A 22,435-nucleotide genomic window follows, 5' to 3' on the forward strand; every position below is an offset into this window, starting at 1 on the left:
TGAACTCGCAGCGCTCGCCAGCGAGTCTATCGGCTATCAAACTGCCAGCCCGACTGCTCCTCTGCACCGAGAAATCCGGTGTCTCAACCGGCGTTAGGAGCTCGGGTCGCCTGCGCTGCCTCAACCAGGGCATCCGTTACACGTTTGGCCACCGGGACAAACCCAGACAAAAATCCTGAATGGAGTCAGTGAACCACAGGTGAGTGAGCTCCATTAAGCTCGCCAAGCACGGAGCGGGGAGAGGAGCTGCTGCGTTGATCACGCTGCTGCCATCTTGCATCTCCAAAGCCTAGGAATCTACTCTGCTTCAGACATGACAAACTGGAACTGACTGATAGTTGGTGACTGAAAAGACTGATGCAGTCTGACTTAGGACAGCGAAACGATCCTAGGTGACACGTCTTGCATAAATCTTTGTCATTCCTGAATAGAATGGCTTCACTTTTGGCAATTTTCAAATTGGGCTAACTTATTCTCAACTTTTTCTTGATTCTCAGTTCTAGAGGTCAACCGGAGTATTGAGTGGTGCCACCAACCCAGTCGTGGCTCGCATGACTCGCGGGTGGGGTGTCGCCTGGGTGTTCGTGTGGGGGCGGGGGGGCACAGGAAGCAGGCATCCACCCACCCCTCCCCTAAGCCAATCACAACTCTGCAATAGCAGCGTTGTGATTGGTGCGGACAGCGCCCAGCCGTGCGGCTGTAGGGATGCCATTTTCTCTATGTAGGCTGCAGCCTACATAGAGAAAATGCAGAGTGCACATGACTGGTTTGATTGGCCCCAGAGGGCTGACCAAACAGTCAAGGCCAATAGCTGTGGGCAAGCCACCCCTCCCCGACCCGCCCGCCCCCAACCAGGCATACCGTTCTGCTTTCTTGCAGTGGGAGAAGCAGAAACATAAAATGGTATTTAAAAATGAGAAAGCAGTGGGGCGTCGCTCCTCCGCCCCTGCACCATCCACTACCAGGTGGATCTTCCCATAGGCCAGATACCACAACCTACCTGACTCAATACATGGGAATAGTGGACCAGGTACATTTTAAACAAATGAAACGTTAAGGCACACAATAGACGAGTCTTATAACAGAAGAGTGGACTAGACCAAGTTCCGCAGACTTGGGCCTGTTGAGAAGGACCGGCAAGATTGGAAAGCCCTTGGTGGTATGTTTAAAACATCCACTATTCTGAAAGGGAGAAACATTTCCACAATCATAAGTGGGCTGAATGTTGTAACCTAAAACAGCAGACAAAAAATACATGCATCTTATTGGGAAGCCTAAACCCAAACTGGGTTCTGTCACATGAGTCAGTGTGAGTTAAGTTTTGTCACTGCAACCGTATGCAGTACCCTCAGTCGGCCACTGTTGAGACTAAACTGTTAGATTAAGCTTTGGGATTGCAGCAATAATTGACCGGTGCCTTTTGAAGGAATCTGGGGCAGTCTCTACATTTTAAAGGGTAACAGTAATGAAGGACAGGCTCTTACCTTTAACCCATTAACCGACACTCCGTCTCCACTGGCACAGCAACTGTGGCAGCGGAGCCTCTCTTTTTATGGATGTTTGACAAGTTGATGATCGTCTGGTTTTGGTGCGCACACTTCGGCGAATGTTTGTTGGCTTAAACTCCTGACAAGGCGATCGTTTGACGCAATAAGCAAACATGATTTCCTTGATAGTCTTTTACTCTTATAAACTGAATTCTATTAATTGCATCAACTATGACTTATGCTGTCTTTGTCTCTTGCCCTTATGGTGACCCTTCATACCATTTTGGTTGAAAAGCCGTTGACTCTTGGGGCAATTGGACTTTATTTTAATGAACCTTTTTCTTGTTTGGATATCTAGGATTAAATCAATACAAACACCAGTGAAACAATTCTATATTGGATACATTGCCATTTTGTATTATACATGCATGTTTTCTCTTACTTTTACGTGATTGCTTGAGCACTGATGAGAAAGATGCATTAAATGTCATGTATGCAACGTCATTATCTACTTCGTTAACTCTACATGTGCAATAATGTACATTAATGTTTATGTATAGGACGATCTGCTTGTCCATTTGAAATTACATCACAATGCTCCATTATTTTATACACGTTTAATACCTTTAAAGGAGCCATCTGATTAATATTGCAGTAGATCTCAAAACTCAAGCAGATGCCTTAAAAAAACAACTTAAAAAAATGTCTGTTGGTATTCGGGATGCAGGACTGGGTAAAGAACTGCATTTTTCTCAATGCTGGATAGTCCTTTTAAAGGGAGGTGTGTAGCTCCCCTGCCAAGCGCCTGTCTTCTGATAGGATGGACAGAGGATTCTGTAGGCAATGGCTTTTTACAATTTTTTTTATATAACACTCTTATAGAATTTTACTATATGCCATGACAGAAATAAAAATTGCATCTTGTATCAATAGTGCTGTGCCCCTTGCTCCCAACCTCCATATACCCACCCCATACATGGCAACAGAATCATACAGCATTTTAGATCATCGCCTTGACCCTGTGTATGACCTAATCTCTCCCTCGATGTCTGAGACAGGGGAGAGGTCACCTCCTAACTGTATGTCTCTATAAGCCATCCAAACCCTGCCATGCTTCTGAGGGCAATTCCCAGCCGTGTAGACCGCCATTCCCTAACCATGAACCAGCCTACCCCTTTTTTCCACTGGGCCCGGATGGTGGCGATTCCACAGGTGTTTGCTTTTTAATTAAAAAAAGAAACGTTTCCACAGAAACCTTATTAATGTTAAAAGGGCAAGCCTTAGAATTAGTTATATTTCTATGACTGTAACCTGAGATGATGCATTTAGATTTGGCTGATATTTGAAGTGCACTGACACGATATAGTTTCGTTTTTTATTTCTTTGCGTATCCATAGCTGAAGGCCTTGGGAATTTAGTTTGTTGCCACAGCTCTCCCAAAGCGGTCTTTCAATTTTTGTCATTTTCCATTGCCAGAAAATTACCTGACATTATTATAATAACTGATATGTTTTTATTTGGGAGAACCAGAAATCACTTTCCTTCAATGAAAGAAAAGTCTGCCTCATGCACTGTAGAGGAAATTCAGATTTTCTTCAGCCATTACACATCTCCTACGTCTTTCACATTGAAAGGCACCATGTGTTTATTAGCAAACTACCTTTAGAAGCACCTTCTACTCGCGTAGCAATACCAATGCAGGCATGGTTACAAAATCGATTTTGAAAGGCAGATGTAGGTAAATCTACCCATGTGTAGTTGTGTAGTTCTTGTGTATCCCATGCTTTGCTTTCTAATTTACCGCCAGGTCTTTAAAAAAAAAAAATTGGAGCTGTAATGTAATTTTCGGGACTGAATGCTCATCTGGAGTAAATTCACATGCCTCGCATACTTCTGCCATCTAATGTTGGGTCCGGATATCTGCAAGTTGTTTTTCTTCAAACAAGTCTTTAGAGTCATGAGGTAGAGTGACTCCTCCTCTTGATGATGAAGCAAATGGGTATTGATCCCATTGTTAGCTTGTTTTCTTTCAGCCATCTGGTTCACACTGGCGTGCCTGCGCTCCGGGTCGAGACTGTTATGGAGCTCTGTTTGGTTCGTGCTCACCCTCATCGGTATTTTTTTACAATCCTGTATTCCATCTTGCGTATCGAGAAATAGAAAATATTATGGCTCGTCGGATCATCGTGTTTCCACCGTGGCCCCCAAGGACCTCACCCTTTGGGGCCTCCATTTCTGATCTCCGTCAGTTTCACCAGAAGATGCCGTGGATGGCTTTCCATTTCTGCCCAAACTGCCTCGCAAAGTTCCCCTGGACTGACCTTTATCTAGGGGTTGCAGGGCCGGTCTACCTTTCCGCTTCAAAAAGACTCGGGCACCTCAACACAAGATGCAGCAAATCAGTATCAAAGACACTTCCGACGTGTGTAGACATCAAGGTGTCGAGGAAGAACTGCTTAGACCATCCGTGGTGTAGGAAGAGGCATTCTCCATTGAGGGCAGTCTGGCTCCGACCTTGAGCTCGAAATGGAGAAGCAGGACATTTTGCCAGCTTAGCAATCTATGAGTTCAGTAGCCCTTGTACTTCAGCCATGTCTCGAACCACCAAAGAGATATTTGGTTCTGACCAAACAAAAGGCCCTAGTAACTACCACTGCCTTCAGGCCGTGGTTGTCACCGAAGGCTGACTCGGACTCCCCGCTACTGAAACGCCAACCGAAGCCATCAACATCATCCACTTCAGTGCCGACCTTCGGCACCGAAAACAGAAAACTCCTCAGCTCCGAGACCGTTGAAACCTGCTCCGAAATCTGATTCTAGCAAGTCTGTGGAACCTATTCTCCACAAGTTACTAGAAATAAGTTATACTCATCAAAGCAAATCCACATCCAGCCTCATACAGGGCGTTTTCTTGCCAAACATTCTGTTTCAAATCCACCGTCATCTAAAAGACAATTCTCCCTCGAAGAGTTTATTGCCATTCCTGTCTCGGCAAAACAGAAAAAAAGGTGGAGAAGGCCACCAGTCCTTTGCCCCTCCACCTCCAACTCCTCCTCAACATACACTATATCCAGCACACTCTGATGGAGATCCCTTGAATATAATACCTACGGGGTCTCCACATTCTGACATAGGTGGACATGGGACACGAGATAATACTTTTGATTCACCCCCACCCCCAATTCACACCTGGTTAGCATATGGTATAGATCTTCCAAGGGACACTGACCCAGACCTATATCGGCTTGTCCATCTCCTCCTGATAACGCCCTTCCTACCAGGAGCTCATTGGTAGTGCTACTTTTTACGTGGTCAAGCTACACAAGGAACCTCTGAAAGAGGACTTCATTTTTTTTAAACACTATCTTCCACACATAGGGCCACTCAGTACCTCCCTAAGCTGAAGGGTATGTTGCGTCCTATAGATGACATCTTTAAAGGCCTTGCTTGAGCTAAAATTATCACGCCCAGGGTAGATAAAAAATATAAACTTCTCCATCCGACCTCATATACATCAGGGGACAGATTCCTCCTGCCTCGCTTGTTGTTACCAACGCATACAAGCAAGCTAATTCCCAAGCTGCCAGTGATGCGCCACCTCCTGATAAGGAAAGGAAACTCATTGACGCCTCTGGCAAAAGGGTTGCAGCTCAATCCACACACCATTGGCGTATTGCCAATTCAATGGGTTTGCTTCCTACGTGCCCCCTGGGATGAAATGGAAGAACTCATCCAATATCTTCCAGAGGAGCATAAGAAAAGGGGTCAGGAGCTTGTATCTGAACGAAATCTCACCCCGAACACATCTTTCCGCTGTTCTTTAGGATCAGCCGAGTACCTCTGCTAGATGCATTGGTATACGTGTTTTGTTGCAGGGCCATGCCTGGCTCCGCATATCTGGCTTTAAGCCACAAGTCCAACAAAATCTGTTAAATGTCCCTCATCATCTTTTTGGTCCCCAGTTTGACCTGGCTGTAGAGAAAATAAACAAGCATTGAAAATGCAATAGGTCTCGCCTTTGATTAAGTTAAAGCCGTTTGCTTTGCTAATGGTATTGTATAGCAAAGCAAATGGCTTTAACTTAATAAAAGGCGAGACCTATTGCATTTTCAATACTTCCTTCAGCACTCCTCTGTGTGAGCTTCCCTCAGTGCGAGCTCCCACCAGCAACGCCTGTCTGAGCTTCTTCCAGCAGTGTGCTCAGATTCAATGTCCTTCAGCAGTACTCTCCATGTAAGCTTCCTTGAGCAGTGCTTAGTTAGTGTGTGCTTCCCTCAGCAGCGCCCTCATTGTAAGCTTCCTGCAGCAGTGTGCTGAATTTGAGCTTCCTTTACATACAGGCTAAGCTTTGTCGAGCAGTGTTCTCAGTGCGAGCTTCCCTCATTACTGCACAGCATGTAAACTTCTCTCGGGAATTATCCGACTCCTCAGAGTAAGCTTATCTCGGCAGTGCCTGGTTGTTTGAGTTCCTCTCAGACTTAGAAGTGGTTTGAGTGTGGCCTTGCTACAGCAGTGAAAGCTTTCCGCTCCAGATCTCTTACTGAGTTTCCCTCAGCACTGCCCTCAGCTGTGCGTGCCCAGGTGCGAGCTCTCCACAGAGCGAGTTTTTCCCTGCAATGCCCTCAGGCTTCGCACAAGCATTCCTCGGCAGAGACCTCAGCCATGCCTCCAGGGCAAGCTGCCCACAACTGCGCGCGCCCGAGTGTCGGTGGTTAGCCTGGTGTTTCTGCAGTTTCTGCAGTCGCTGGTGTCTGTGCAATGCCTTGGGGATTTATGTAGCCTCCGTGTTTGCAGATATTCAGTGTAAAATCGGAAACGCTTTCAAGAAAAGACGCACCCAGAGACACCTCAGCCTCATAGGAATTCAACAGACACCAGGGTGAACTAAGCCTGTCTCGGCAGCGCGTGCTATAAGAAAACTACACAAAGTAGCGGAAATACCAGGTTACGCCACACCCTGTGCACGAACACCCAAATCTACGAATGCCTCGGTTCTGAGAACTTGCTGCGCAGGCTAAAAAATGCATGAAAAACACCCCAGGTAGCCACTGGCTGTCATTGTATTAGTGTGTTTTAAATGCGCTTTCAACTCATGTTGCTGCAAAAACACCACCCTCAATTTTACTGCAGTTCTCAAGTCTGTTTGAGGTCCAAAGGTTGGGTATCCCAAGTTCCTCGAAGTACCCCATGTAAGCACTGGATTGTTGAAAGTGAAAGCACGCCGCCATGCGCGTGCACATTTGTTTACGGAGCCAGAGTTGAAGGAAGCAGTGGCAAGCTGTATGCTGTGAACTAAGCTATGGCAGCCAAATGGCGTCAGAATGTCCACAGCCCCTACGGACACACGCATGCAGTTTGCTTTGGACAAATGGCGAGAGCAGCCATCTTTGTCCATGCAGACGCGTGCATGTAAGCCCTCAGGAGAATTGATTGCAAAAGGCACTCGCATGACGAGTGCAGCGGTTGCGCTGCTTCGCCAGGCGAGACCTAAAAAGGACACACAGACTGCCAAATCTATGGGTGCACTTCAAACACGTAGTCCTTGTAGCTCCATTAGCCCCTCCATCTATAGAGCGGGTTCCAAAACCACCTCTTCAGATGCCTCTACCACGTACCAATGTGGACAGGGTCACCACTCCTCTACCCGAGGTTACTATAGAGGCTCCTGTGGGGGATTTAATGCCAAAGGTAGAGGAAAAATGGTATGCCCACTTGGTGCCGCCTCCAATACAAAGAATGACTTACTTTTTCTTCCCTCTGAACATTCAACACCTTTTGGGAGGCCGACTACAACATTTTCTACCCACATGGCAATCAATAACATCAGACCAGTGGATATTGGACATTGTCCATGATGGATACTGTCTGGCGCTCATTACCACACCTCCAAACATTCCACCTGGCACTAACACTCTCTCTGGAACACCAAACACTCCAAAAGGAAGTTCAAGCTCTATTGCTCAAAGGAGCTATAGAACCCATCCTCTGTAACATCAGGGATCAGGGTGTACTCCCTTTACTTGCTAATCCCCAAAATGGATGGTTGTCTACAGCCCTTAAATCATTACATCCTGATAGAGCATTTCCGTATGGTCACTCTCCAAGATGTGATCCCACTACTACAACATGGCGATTTTCTCCCAGCCTCAGAATTAAAGGACGCCTACTTTCACATTCCTATACATCCAGCACATCGCAAATACCTTAGATTTGTGATATCAGCCAAACATTGCCAATTTAAAGACCTCTCAGTCAGAGTGACTACTGCACCTCGGGTATTCATCAAATGCCCAGCAGTGGTAGCAGCACATTAACGCAGATAAAACATACATGTCTTCCCGTACCTCGACAACTGGCTTATCAAACCCAACACTCTTCCTCTGTGCCAACAACACACCAAAAATACAATAGACCTGCTTCATCGACTAAGCTTCACCATCAGTGTTCAGAAATCTCATCTTCCACCTTTAAAGGTTCAACCAAACCGGGGGGAATTCTAAATGCACAACTAGCATTAGTCTATCCCAATCCAGCAAGAATCCAGAATTTCAAAATGCTAATATGAAGTTTCAAACCCAATCACCAGCTCACAGTCAGAACTGTCATGCGCCTACTGGGTATGATGGCCTCATGCATCACCATAGTGCTACATGCACGACTATCTATGCGCCCGTTACCGGAATGTCCAGCTCAACTGGGGTCTCAGTCACAGGGTCATTTAAGGGATCTAGTGTTGATAGACTGCTGCACTCATCTCTGCAGTGGTGGAATAAGAACATCCTGTTAAAGGGGTACATTTCCTATGCCCTTTTCCTCACATCATCCTGACAAAGGACAATTCACTGACAGCCTGGGGTGCTCAAATACAGAATCTCCCAGTTCTGGGTCTCTGACAGGGAACCGAAAACTGCTTGGCTGGCACCCGGGGGGTTGGGGGAGGGTGGTACTGCCGAGCTGTTTGGTAGGGAAGGTTTCAGCCAATTTTGTTACAGGGGGCCGATATTGCCGGGCCCTGGTAAGAAAAACTGCCCCCAGGGGCCCAAACCTAGCCCACACCCCGGTGGCCCACAGGGGAAACGCCCGGTGCCTGCTGCGGCCAGTCCGGCCCTGGTCTCTGGAACACCAAACACTGGGATCTCCACATCCACTACTTTGAACTTCAAGCTGTCAGTTAGCGTTGAAAGTGTTAGCACCTCACCTTATTGGCATGGTTGTCTTAGTCCAGACGAACAATATGACAACCATACTATTTACAAAAACGGAGGGTGGGGGGTGTGGAACACATCGTCTACAGCTATCCCACCTGTCTCAGGCCATTTGGCGTTGGGCTCTACATCACAATGTTCATCTGTTAGCGGAACATCTCTCGGGAACAGACAATGATTTTGCCGACCTCTTCAGCAGGATGGGTCTCCAAGTCCACAAATGAGAACTCCACGGCCAAGTCCTCTTCCCTTACTTCCACAAGTGGGGAGTTCCACAAATAGAACTGTTCTCAACTTGAGACCACACAAAATGCCCACACGTCACCTTCAGGTTCCCACACCCACTATCCAAGGGCAATGCTCTATGATTGAACTGGGTACACTTTTCCGCCTCTACCTCTTTTTCTGTTTTTGGTTCGGAAGCTCAGACAAATATCCCTCACACTCATACTTCTAGCTTGCACATGGGCCTGACCGGCGTGGTTCACAACACGACTAGGACCATCAGTAATTCCCCACAAGAAGCTACCCCTCAAACTGGACCTTCTCATTCAGAACCATGGAGAAATCGGGCACCTAAATCTCAAGGAACTCAACCTAGCACTTTGGCTCCTGTGGTCATAGAATTCCGTTATCTCGGTCTCTCACATGACTGTATGACGATTCTCAAAGAAACTCGCAGGCCTACCACTATAGCATGCTATGCAGCTAAAAGAAAAAGATTTGTCTGTTACTGTCATAATAATCTGGCTGCAATGGCTGCCTATTTGCAAAATAGGAAACGCCTCTCTTTCTTCAAAGTACAAGGCATCAAAGCCTTTATGGGAGGTCTTAAAAGAGTGATTCCACCCAGGTTCCACCTGCATCTACCTGGAATCTTAACATTGTTCTTATAAGACTTAGGGGTCCACCATTTGAATCACTACATAACTGCTCACTTCAGTTTTTATCTTGAAAATTTACCTTCTCATTTTTATTTTAAAACATATTTTTATTGATCATTTATTGCAATATCATGACAGGTTATCAGTTTAAGTGCGTTTCCTAACATAGGTTTCGTATGCGTGTCTGCTACTGACCTCCTCATCACTGTCTTGGAAAACCCTAGTATCCGATTGTAACTTCAGTGTCCCCCCACCCCTTCCTCCTCCCCTGCGAGTCCACATCGTTCGGTAAAGGGCTAATATATATGACATGGAACTTTGTGTATATCAGCTATCGAAAGTTTGGTGTGTGGGTAAGTGCGGTGTTGGGCTAGGATGTAGGTCTGTAAGGTTAAAGTCAGACCCAGATTATAGGGTTGTCTAATCTATAGTCGGTGGATCTATGTTTCAGGGTTTTACTCTTAGGTCCCATCCTACCGCTCTGGGCCCTCCAGGTCTGGTTGTATTAGGTCGTGCAGTATGGTCTGAAACCCCCAAGCAGCTTCAATGTTTCGCAGCCCTCTCTTGGCCTCCCTCATCAGGAACCGCCATTTGCATCCTGGCCATTTTAGGAGCTCTGCTTTCCAGGTGGTTGTCTTAGGACCTATCGGTTACTATCAATGTCTGGTTATTTTTAGTTTCTCTAAGAGGAACCCCAGATCTTGGAATATGCGAGTGACCTTATTTTTGGTTGTCTGGTGGGACCCCCCCTAGAAGACAGTGGGCTGGGGAACAGGAAATCTCTTTACCTGTGTCCTTTCCTTATGTGCGTGCTACCCCCTCAATATTCACGCAGGTGGGGGCAGGTCCAGAACATGTGCAGGATATGCGGCTGTCCCTCACCACATCGTGGGCAAGTTTCCCTTTCTGTCTGGAAGTATCTGTGTATGTGTTCGGGAGTCAAGTACGCTCTATGGATTACATAATAGTTTATTAGTTTAAAGGGTATGTTTCTGGCCACTTAAGGTGTTCCTCTCAGTATATTGTTCCAGCCCTTTTTTCCAGATTGGGTAGCCCAAATCCTCCTCCCATTGCAGGTATAATGCCTCCAGTGGGTGTAATCCATCTGCCTGAAGCGCCCTGTATAGGTAGGAGATCGCTTTGAAGGTACCCACTGAAAATGCTATGTAGTAGGAGCTCTGCTGGGATAGGGGCTCCGTATACCCTGTCTTCCAGCGTTTGCGTATTGCTGTTGTGAGTGCTCTATGTAATGAGAAATGTCCCTGTGGTAATCCAAACTCAGTGCAGAGCTCCTCAAATGGTAGTAGTTCTGTGTCTCTATAAAGGTCGCCCATTTTTGTCACCCTGGCCTCCATCTAGAACTCCAGGGTCTGCCAATTTTCCTCATGCGGAAGCGCTCTTAACATGTCTAATGGAATGTCTGGCGAGCACGGGACCTTCACTCCTATTTTTTTGTAAACCCCAACGCTAGCACCTAGTATGCATTTTAAGTGCTTGAGGGTTGTTCTTAGCTGACCTCTTCACCTTGAGGAATATCTGCAGAAGCTTGCGTAAGGCTGGGTTCAGTCGACCCTGGGCTGTCCGTCTGTCATTGCCTCCACGCTATACTTTGCACTAATCACTGCATATGTGCTGCTATATGATAATTCTCAAAATCTGGGAGCGCCATAACACCTGCAACAGTCGGCCGTTGCATTGTGAGTAGAGCTACTCTCCGGTGTCCAAAGCTCCAAATAAAGGTTTGTATCTAGATCTTCAGATCCCTGAAAAAGGGCTTGGGGATCCACAGTGGGAGTGTGTTAAAGAAGAATAGCAGGCGGGGAAGCGCTATCATTTTGAGTAGTGCAATCCTGCCGGCTACTGTGAGCAGCAAGGCCCCCCAGAATTCCATAGCTGCTTTCAGTCCTCACATAGTTCTCCCTATGTTCTCATATAGGTCTGTCCAGTCATGGTAAATGTGGACGCCCAGATACGGTAAGCAGTTAGGTTCCCACCGCTGGTTTCCGAGTTCACCGGGGGGGGGGGGGGAGGCAGCCACTCTGCATCACTGCGAAGAGTCGAGATTTTTGCCAGCTCACCTTAAGTCCTGAGATGGAGCCAAATGCCTCCAATAGGACCTGGGATTTCACTAAGTCCTCATCCCCCCCCTTTCTAAGATCAGTAGCAAGTCGTCCTCATTGAGTGCTATGTAATGGCAGCCTGGCCAGCTTTCAGTTCTCGGTAGTGGTATCCTGTTCAGGCCACGACTGCGGGGAGCTCCATGGCCAGGGTAAATAACAGAGGGGAGAGGGGGCAACCTTGCCTGGTGCCTCGCTCTACTAGCCATCCCCTATATATTGTCCGTCCTGTACGCACTCTAGCTGTAGGCTCGGTATAGAGAAGTCTAGTCCACTTTATTAATCTCTTCCCCCAGCCCCATGCTCGTTATCACCTCATACAGGTAGCCCCATTCTAGGATGTCAAATGCTTTCTCTATGTCGACCTCAAAAATCGCAGATGTTTCCCTGCCTTCTCTGTTCGCCTCCTATATAGTGAATAACGATCTAATATTCCCAGCCGTGTTACGGGTTAGGATGAACCCAGCTTGGTCCTCATGCACTAGCGTGTTCATTCGGGGCGTTAGGTGAGTGACAAGGATCCGACTAAGGATTTTATTATCAGTGTTTAACACTGAGAGTGGGCGGTAGGCTGTTTTGGGAAGAGCCTCCTTATTGGTTTTCAGAATGGGGTCTATAATAGTCCTACCTGGTGGTTACTGGGAGGAAGCCCATGTCATCGGCTGCCTTATACAGCTTCACCAGTTGAGGAGTCAATTCGGTAGAGTATGTGGAGAAAAACTCAGTGGGGACCCCATCAGTGCCTGGGATTTGGAAATTTGCCTTCTTAATTGCCATTTCTTCATTCAGACATGTTGGTGAGCTCCAGGCATTAACATTGGAGGATCCTTTCTTCCAGATCCACAAGAATAGGGTGGTCCTTCGCACCAATACAAAATTCCTTCCAAAGGTGGGCCCTCATTTCCACCGTAATCGTTTAAGTTGCCTGGCGTCTTTCCTTAACCGTATTCAGTCTCGGAAAGGGCTCTTCATACATTAGATGTTAAAACAGCCCTTATATACTACATTGACCGGACTAAAAACTTTTGCAACATCAAACAACACTTTATTATATCCCCCCCCCCCCCCCTTAAAGGAAAGCTAAAATCCCATATCCAAATAACAAAAAGAACTGTTGATGGACAGAATGCAGAACAATGTCATACATTCACCCCAGTACAGAGATCTGGGCCTAAATCCATCGTTTTTTTGCTCACCATGCCATTCCAGTTTGGACCCAGCCATATGCAAATCAGTCTTGACCCTGTGCCCAATGGGAACAGTCCAGCCCGATGGATTAAACCCAGATCTGTGACTGGGGGTGAATGTTTTGCCATTGTGCAACATTCCGTCCATCATCTTGTGTGTTTTGCTGTTCGCCCTATGTGGGAAGGGTATGCCCAGACGTGGGTCCCGTGCTCACTACGCCACTGGAGTCAAGCTATCCTGGCTGAAGAGGGGTGAAACCCCGAAACCGGTCCTAGGATGCTTGATTCCGGTCCAGGGAAGACATGGCTTGGCAGTTCGGGATGGACTGTTGCCATGAGGCACAGGGTCAAGACTGATTTGCATATGTCCATGTCTGAACTGGGGTGGCGTGGTGAGCAAAATAACGATGGATTAAACCCAGATCTGTGACTGGGGGTGAATGTTTTGCCATTGTGCAACATTCCGTCCATCATCTTGTGTGTTTTGCCATATCCAAATAAGGCATTGCCAGGTGGATGGTCAAATGCATTCAAACATGTTACGTTAAAGCCAAAAGAACTTTACCTACACCCCCTAAAGCACACTTGACTCACAAAAAGGTTGCTTTTATGGCTTTCCTAGGCAATATTCCACTAGTTAATATATGTAAAGCAGCTACATGGTCTACACCACGCACTTTAACTCAACATTATTGTGTGGATATTCTAGCACACCAACAAGTTAATGTAGGTCAGACAGTGCTACATACACTCTTTCAAACAACTGCAACACCCACAGGATCCCTATAGGTTAGCCACCTCTTCTAGTGGGCAGTGCTATACAGTCTATGCAAAGCATGTGTATCTACCGCCACACATGCCTTGGACGGATTATATTACTTACCCTGTAAGCAGGAGGAGTCACTCTACCTTGTGACTCGAAAAACTTCTTTGAAGCAAAATAACTTGCACAAAGTGGACCCAACACTAGGTGGCAGGAGAATGCAAACCTAAGGATTTTATTAGGTATTTCCTTGCAATATATTAACATTTTGAACGAGCATTTTCTCATTCTGTGTGGTTGCACATTAGCAGATTCATATGGCCATAATTCTGTTCCTTCATTTATGTAACATATTGTGTGATCATATACTTTACTGTAAAAAAACAAAAAAACAACAACAAACCCATTCAAATGTAGAGGTAGAGCAACCCTAGTGTCTCATATATAATTGTGTGCTTTGTAGGAAAATTACAATGTTGCGGGAGTATGGATAGTTTGAAACCTAAATATACAGCACTGGGGAAATGCAAGTGCACCCCACAGGTAAGTATCAGCAACGGACACACAATAGCTAATGAAGTTTATATGTATTTTTCCTTTGCAGTGGTTTTTTCAAGGCAATTGGTGTATAACAATAATCCCGGTTGATATTTTTAGGCGCGTCTTATTTTTTCGCGGGACCTCTTACGTTCAGTTATACCTAATACCGTTCAGGGACAGCATGTACACTCGTATCAGGGAGTCGTACTGAATACTGACATAACGTGACTGAAGTGTGTCGTTTTTCATTGGGTTTACATTTCCATGTGCAACCACGATTTATTTCAAGGATACCTGTGGCTTTTATCAGATTCATGGTTTTCCGTAGTCGAATGTGATTTTGATTCGACTGGATGATTTGCTGAGGGTCACCTACAAATATCAACCGTGAATTATTGTTACACACCAATTGCCTTGAAAAGTCTTAGTGTAAGACGAAACACGTGTCGGCTAGATCGTGCGCTAGGATTTCTGTTTTAACAATAAAATATGACAGTCAACTGAAGGGGTTTGATTCTTTGACAATGGAGATTACTGATTGATGGAAGTGATCTCGCCCATCTGTACTGATGAGTGCTTGTAATCTTTGGATATAGTGATCAACCTACATTAATGTTGGACTGAAAATTTAATATACAGGGATGTGCTGTTCAGGCTTTTTCTAAATTTCAATGTATGCATGTTGTTTAACATGCTGGCGATGTCTCCAGGTAGTAGACGTCAGGATTTGCCTTGAGCACCCCGATCTAACTGTGAACAATTGAAACCATACGCCGAAAATATATTTTTTTCAATCAATAATTCTATGTAATATTCTGGTGTGCGGTTATTCCTTTATAAGGAACACTACTACCTATTAGTTGTTGCACTTTCATGTTAGTACTTTGGCTTATTCCTCTAGTACAATGGTAACTAAATTCAATAACAAATTCTTGATTGTTTTGTTGATTTTCTTTTAATAGCTTGATGTTTCGCTTGACATTCACTTTAAAGCCTCCGCATTAAGGTATTTATTTTTCAACTTTTGTTTAATTGTAGTAGATTTGCTCCTCATGTGGATTAAGTGTGTTATCTTAACTTATTAAAAAAGTGTTTCAATTTACTGGTTTTGGAGTTTCCAAATCATAACTAACAATATGTTCTTAACTGCAATGGTAAAAAAATGTATTTGATTTATGTAAGGTGAATTAATCTGATCATATGATCTACCAATGAAAAATTACACTGTTCTTTTGTTTTTCTTTCTTTTGGCACGCTCATTGATTAAGGATATGTAGGCCTAAAACACAATTGCATGTAACCTGTGGAAGGCTGACAACACATTGCTACTTTTTCCTGCCATTTTAGTCTTTGAAAAAGGACTCTTTTTTTAACTAGGTATTTTAAGTTTAAAATTCTTTATCCCATGGAGAGCTTAGAGAGATTTGGAAGGGCCACATCTATTTTTGCCATAAGCAGGTTTTGTGTGGCACTTACCCTTTGAGTAATTGGGTCCCTGTGAGGACTAGCCTACATAACTGACTGGAGATAATAACTTTGTCCTGTAATTTATCAAACACTTCTTGCCAGAAGTCCCCTCCAAAAGTCCCTTATCATATTTTTCAGAGTCCCCGAGGCCAGCAGAAATTGGTATCACACTGCTTGGCTTGCCGTTCATAACTGCATCCATTAAATTATATGGCCCACTCCATGCTAAGCATGCTTAACCCTATCCATTTTCCATTTGGCAAAACCACTACATACATTGTTCGATCTGTATTCTGTTACTAGATACCTAACACAGTTTCTAGAATTTGCATACATCTCAATTTAACACTTTTTGTTTATTAATCTACTTGTGAAGACTCTGAGGAGAGGATTCATCACAATGAAATAACATAGGTTTTGAGGGGGGGAATTGGTCCAAAGGGAACCCCAGGTGGCAGTGCACAAAACCCAATCTGGAACGGGTAAATGACATTCTGTCTCAGGAGCGATCCAACCACTCCAGAGATGGTTCCACTTCGGGGGTGCAAAATAGCAATGCATATTCCCTGACAGAGGACTGTACGATTTAAAAGAGATTTTTACCAATGCTATATCTTGTTTGGTCATGGACTCAGACCCAATGAATAGATGCAACTCACCCAGGTCTACCAAAATGGTCTAAATGTGGTGGAACCAAGGAATGTTTACACCGCTATCGCAGGACAAACAATCTTTGACAATTTAATCATTAAGGGAGGCATGCGGGTTAGTCCATATCGAGCACCACAAGTATACCGGCCAGATTAATTAGATCTACTACGTATTCAACTGCGGTACAATATTAAGTTTGAGCGTGCTGTTGGAACCCCCAGTAATCTCCTCAGCACTCTATTTTGTTCTTCTTGAAACTGGTTTGGATTGATATAACTCCAAATACCTGCACCATACAAGAAGGTGGGGAGACATTTTCTTCTATCAATCTCAAACATAGGGGCCACCGGTTTTTTGCTAATGCTTCTGGCAAGATAAAAAATATATCCAACCAAGCTGGTAAATTTCAGGTGAACTTTAGCAGCGCAAGGGCCCCAGTTTACCTTCGTATCAAAAACAGTACCCAAATAGGGGAAATCCTAAGCAAGGGCAATAGGGTGGCCTTGAAGCGAAACACCCCGTAGCTTAGTTTGCTTTGGATTGTATGCCATTATGCAGGTGCTAGTGCAATTAGTAGCCAAACCAAGCAAGCCCATATGGTAGGCCTGTTTTGCAGATGGCGTTAATACAGTTGCACAGAAAAGGGGCCCACAGATCTGGCACGGATTTATATAGGTCCATAGGCACACCTTCCAGATATAGGGCCTTATTGATGCGACTTTTATCAGTTGCTTCTCTGACCTCCCCCAACATAAGTTCCAGTGCCAGGGGCAAAGTCACCTCCTTTGTGGCCAGAATAGTATTTGGGGCCCCATAAGCTGCTGTAAAATGGCTGACCCAAACCACTTAGGTAATAGATGTAATAACAGTATTTGGGTTTGCACCCTTAGATTTAATGTTCGCTACTGCAGACCAGAATGCACTAGTGTCTTTTAGCTTACAGGCTGTAACCAACTTTCCTCATGATACATTCTGGATTCCTTTTCATCTTACCAGTTGGGCTATCTTATAATCCACTTTGCATTGATGCACTTTTAATAGTGTCCCTCTGTGATTTCCTCGGTGCCTCTTTGAGCCCTGTTGACGCCATTCTACAGGTATGTCAAACCACCTTTGTTAGTCTTGGCCTGGTCTGCAGTGTTTTATCAATAGGTTCCACACTAATTGGCCCAGTTCCACAATTGGAATAGACGCCGCCCTACTGGTCAACACAGCCGAGTACCACAGGGGGTAGCTCCGGCTCATTTTTCTTAGACCACTCATGCCAACATTTCTCCAAGCCAAGCGCAGTCCCTGGGACTTTACCTATGAGTGGGTGAGCCTTAAAGATCATGACTCCCGACTCGCAAGTTGTAAACATAGCTTAAGGGCCTATGATCACTATATGGGCTGGAATTGATGGCAGCACATTCCTTGTGTCCAAATCACCACTGACAAAGATATAGTTTATTACTGAGGCACATTCCCCTCTCACAAGTAGCTTCAGTACTACTGTAAAAAGGATCATGAAGTTCTACAGCGTTAAGGAGATCAAACACTAATGTGGAAGACAGCCTGGCCCCCCCTTGTCCCTTATGGTTTACATCTTTTATTGGTTTTCAAACAGAAGACAAAAAGACCCCCAGCTTCCAGAGGACAGCGCAGTGAAGACAACAAGTGTCGCAGTAGATAACATTACTAAAGTAAGATGAGCGGAGTGGGTCTACGGGAAGAAACAATAAGTAGGGGTGGTGAAAAACAGAACAAACATTTAAAACCCAACTTTACCTCCCTCCCCCCCCCCCCCCCCGTCCACTAAAAAAGGGGGGGGGGGAGTGTAAAAAAGAGATTCCCCCTTGTCCCTTAGACACCTATTGCCCCCAATGCTAAGGCAGTCAAAGACAGAACATTCATTTTCCACCTGAGTCTGATCCAGGTTGACATTAAAATCACCATCTAAAATGATATGAAAACCTTTTAGTATGGGAGCTAGCTGTGCATCACGACCAAGGTCAGACAACGCATTAAGATTAACAAGGTTGTCTGCGTCGAAGTACCCATTATAGAAGTTGATTAAGACAACGCTCGGACCACTAGGCCATGTAGACAGAAACGCTTGTTATAAAAGACAGTCAGATGGAATTGCGTTAACACAGCACTCAAGGGTAACTGTGAACTAAGTTGAAAAACCCACCCTGGCCCTGCCCGAGATGGAGGGAAAAGCAGAAATCATATGAGAATAATACCCATCACTAGAAATCTCCTCAGTGAACCATGTCTCCTGAAGGAAAAAATATATCTACCTTACTTAGGAAATCCTCACAGTCCTCATAACCAATTTTGCTGGCTAATCCAGTAATGTTCCAGGACAGAACATTGACATCAGAGGACCGTGCCTCAGTGGTGGCTGGGGTGGGTGTTAGACAGTGCCTCTTTTGACATGGTTAGCCCCCACCTTTTGCCTGATATTGATGTAATTTTGACTCCAGTCGGGGCTAGGTCTATGCCCCCACCCACAGGAGGGAAGCAAAATAGCGGGGGTAGGCACCCCTGGTAAGGTGTCAATTGGCCCTACCTGCTACTCCACTAAAACACCCCTATTTTAGTAGTTGGGTGGCTCCCCAGACTTGAAAATGAGATACCTGCTACCTAAGAAGAAGGACAAAGATGATGCATCCCAAATGCAAAAATACCGGTAGTAAAGGGGCAGATTCTGAGAATCTGCCCGTTTGCGACCGGTTTTTGCTTTGATGCATGTGGGCCTAAGAGACCTATAAGGGCACATATCCACATAAGTGGGGAACGCAGTTTCCGAAATAGGTTCAGTATTGCCGACTGAGTTATTGCGGTCGGTACATTTAGTATAACATATGCATATGCCTGGACGTATTTTTGCAATATAGCAATTCTGAGTTAGGAACCTGGATGCAGCCATGTCCTGAATCAAGCATGTCTCTCATAATAGGCTTTGAGAGACGTGCTTGATACAGGTTGCGGCCGCATCTAGGTTCCTAACTCGGAATTGACATATTGCAACTGCAATAACTCAGTCGGCAATATTGAAGCTATCTCTGAATCTGCATTCCTCACTTGTGTATATGTGCCCTTATAGGTCTCTTACCTGAAATAGATACATTGCAGTAATAAGTTCAGGCATTGGTATATGCCATACAAAGTGCACTGACTGTAATATTACAGTTGATAACATTGAAGTCATCTCTGAGATGGAGTTTTTCTCCTTCGTGGATAAGATTGCTATTGGTTGGATGAACTTTCCACATAAATTCTTGTATTAAACTTTAGTCCTAGGAGTGATATGTTGGGTTGATCTTTTAACTCTTGTGAGCCCTCAATGGCATCTCAAAGAAGCAGCAGAGATCTTTGATTCCCTTACCACTCACCTTTAAATACATAAAAGGGTGGTCCTGATGAAGGTGGATATAAATCAAAAATCTCCACCGAAATATGCGTTGACCTTTTTGTTGTGAAATCCCAGCCTGCAACACGATAGCTGATATCTCTTGAAGTGTTCTCTCCATGACTGCCATCGGTGTATGCTATTTTAGGCTGGGTAGACCATGTATGTGATGAGAGAGTGTTAGTGTGGTGTTTTGTGAGAGGTTAGAACGGTTGTGTAGTTGATTCAGGGGACATATGTAACAATGCCCTAAAATAATTGTGACGTAGTTCTAAGTGGAACAATTGTATATTTGCCCTAATGAATTTCTTGTGGCTTTATAAACATGTTTTTCATTTTTGTAAAATCAGAGAAATTCAAATATGAATGAGTTTTAGTTTAAAAATGTAATAAAATGACAAAACTAACATGATCAGTTGTTATGTCCAGTAACGGGCAGCCCATAGAGCACTTGTGAGCCTATAGAGAGAAAATATAGGTCATGTGGGAGTGCCTATATTCTTTTGTGGTCCCCTCTGGTATAGCACATAATGTGGGATCCATCGCCCTGGTGTGTATGGGTAAAAGGGGGACTGGACCTTGCTCAGGGACATCACTGGGTAGACAAGGAGACCTTATGTTTTTGGATGTACTAATCCATGGAACGTGTTGCTTACCTTGATTTATAGCTGATTGCAGAATTTTTAATTGTGCAATGTACACGGCAAAAGCATACAGCTGTATTGAACATTACTGTAATGAATAATATAAAATGTCAATAAAAAGATCAAACAAAAAAATCAACAAACTGTTAAAGGGTAAACCAGGTAGTAAACAAATAAAAATCAACTTATGCGAAAATGTAAGGGACACAGGAAGAAGTTGGTACAATAATTGCAATGAGGCAGTACAATATCTCTGAAGGTTAAGGTCAATGAGAAAAGTTGAAGTCCAGTCCCAATCCACTGAACACAGGGCAGACCAAGATCTTATGCGCTCAATGTTCACTATGTCCACTCTAGAACTCTAGAAAGGAGACAGTCACCCCAACAAGTGGTTAACTATGCTTTTCAGACAGGCACAAGTGTATGGAAATGCCAAATGGGGAAAGTCTTGATGTCCTTAGTAGTGCCTGCCAATTTCTCCTCACCACTCTGTTACGTAAGGGTACAAGTTACCATCCTGTAGTGGGGCCGTAAGGAGAATGTAGATACGTTTAGGAATGCCACACAGTCAGTCAGTAAGAGGCCAAACTCCATGCACGTTTTCCCAGGCACCCGGTGGGCCTTCCTCTCAGGTGTTAAGCTCTGGGACAGTGGACTAACCAGCAGGGGTGCAAGTGAACAGTGCAGGAAAAGCCTGTGGGTATTTAAAGATCTTACCACAGATGTTCAAAGTCTCTAGGCTGCAGAGCTAATGGGTTGGCCCTGCTTTGCCTCTTACTGGTGCTGACAGGTGAAGGGCAGGCGGCCCTTGGCTCGCAATTCGCCCAGGCCTGGCCCATGGTGTCCTGCGCTGAGGGACCTCCAAATGCGCTTTACCACGCTGCAGGAACAATCGGCAGGCGCAGGCAGTGCTGACCCTGCCTCCAAGGTCCTTTTGGCTGTTGCGACATGTAGTCCCTGTTAATAATGCTTCCCTTTCTTTTTTCCTCCAAATGCGTTTTTTAGCGCTGCGGAAACAACCGGCGGGTGCGGGCGGTGCTGGCCCCATCTTCAAGGTCCTTTTGGCTTTTGGGGCAGGTAGTTTCCCCAGATGGGAGTAGTTTTTTCACGCCATTGCTCAATTAATGCACAGTTTCTATCTCTCTGCACCATTCAAACCAGTTGTACTTCAAGGAAACACTTAAAGACCTGTATCTTTGCAGCCAAACCTTTTAAACTATTCATCCTCATAAAGTTGACACATAGAGGACAATTTAGGTGCCATGTGCGATTTTACAAATTGCAGTAACATAATTAGGAATTTGGGAATTAAGAGACCAAATTAACAGTTCGAAAGGACTGCAAACATCTCTGTATTTTGTGAGGAGATGCTAGCTAAATTTGCCATATTTTAATCTAAAGAGTTTTTCTCTCCAGAGGTTTCAACAATTTTTCCGTAGAGATCTTTACATTGACTGACTGAGCTCTGATTGCTGCATTATCCCTTTTTACAATAAAAGTCGCCTTTCTCTGTCAACTTGTTTTTAGTGCAGTCTTTCGTTTTGCTGCTATAGTAGGGCTGTTGAAGCTGGCTCTCTATATAGTGGCCCAAAATGAGATACACTGTGAAAAGAGTCCAGGCAAAGCCCGAAGTAATTACAGACGGCACAAATAACACCACAAATGCTCTATTTTGTTATGTGGGAGAACAGTTAGGGATACAACAAACAAATGATGGACGGAATGCTGACAATGCAGACATTCTCCCCCAGTCAAGAGATCTGGGTTAAATCCATCGTTCTTTTGCCCACTACGCCACCCCAGTTTAGACATGGCCATATGCAAATCAGTCTTGACCCTGTGCCTCATGGGAACAGTCCAGCCCGAACTGCCAAGCCATGTCTTCCCTGGACCGGAATCAAGCATCCTAGGACCGGTTTCTGGCTATCAGCCGTCATCAGCCAGGATAGCTTGACTCCAGTGGCGTAGTGAGCATGGGTCCCACGTCTGGGAATACCCATCCCACTTAGGGCGAAAAGCGTTACAACAAACAAATTATGGACGGAATGCTGACAATGCAGACATTCTCCCCCAGTCAAGAGATCTGGGTTAAA

General features: G+C 45.0%; 1 protein-coding gene across 2 annotated transcripts in view; it reads left to right on the forward strand.

Annotated features, from left to right (window-relative positions):
* The window catches only part of GSAP (gamma-secretase activating protein), a 762,740-nt gene that overhangs the window by 352,091 nt on the left and 388,214 nt on the right, over window positions 1-22,435 (forward strand). For both annotated transcript variants that reach the window (XM_085654015.1, XM_085654016.1), the window contains one exon: window positions 15,146-15,189. In XM_085654015.1, coding sequence (XP_085510141.1) covers window positions 15,146-15,189 — 44 coding nt within the window. The remainder of the gene's footprint in view (window positions 1-15,145; window positions 15,190-22,435) is intronic.

The sequence above is a fragment of the Triturus cristatus genome, chromosome 4_1, assembly GCF_964204655.1.
Source record: "Triturus cristatus chromosome 4_1, aTriCri1.1, whole genome shotgun sequence".
In the NCBI taxonomy this organism is placed as follows: Eukaryota; Metazoa; Chordata; class Amphibia; order Caudata; family Salamandridae; genus Triturus; species Triturus cristatus.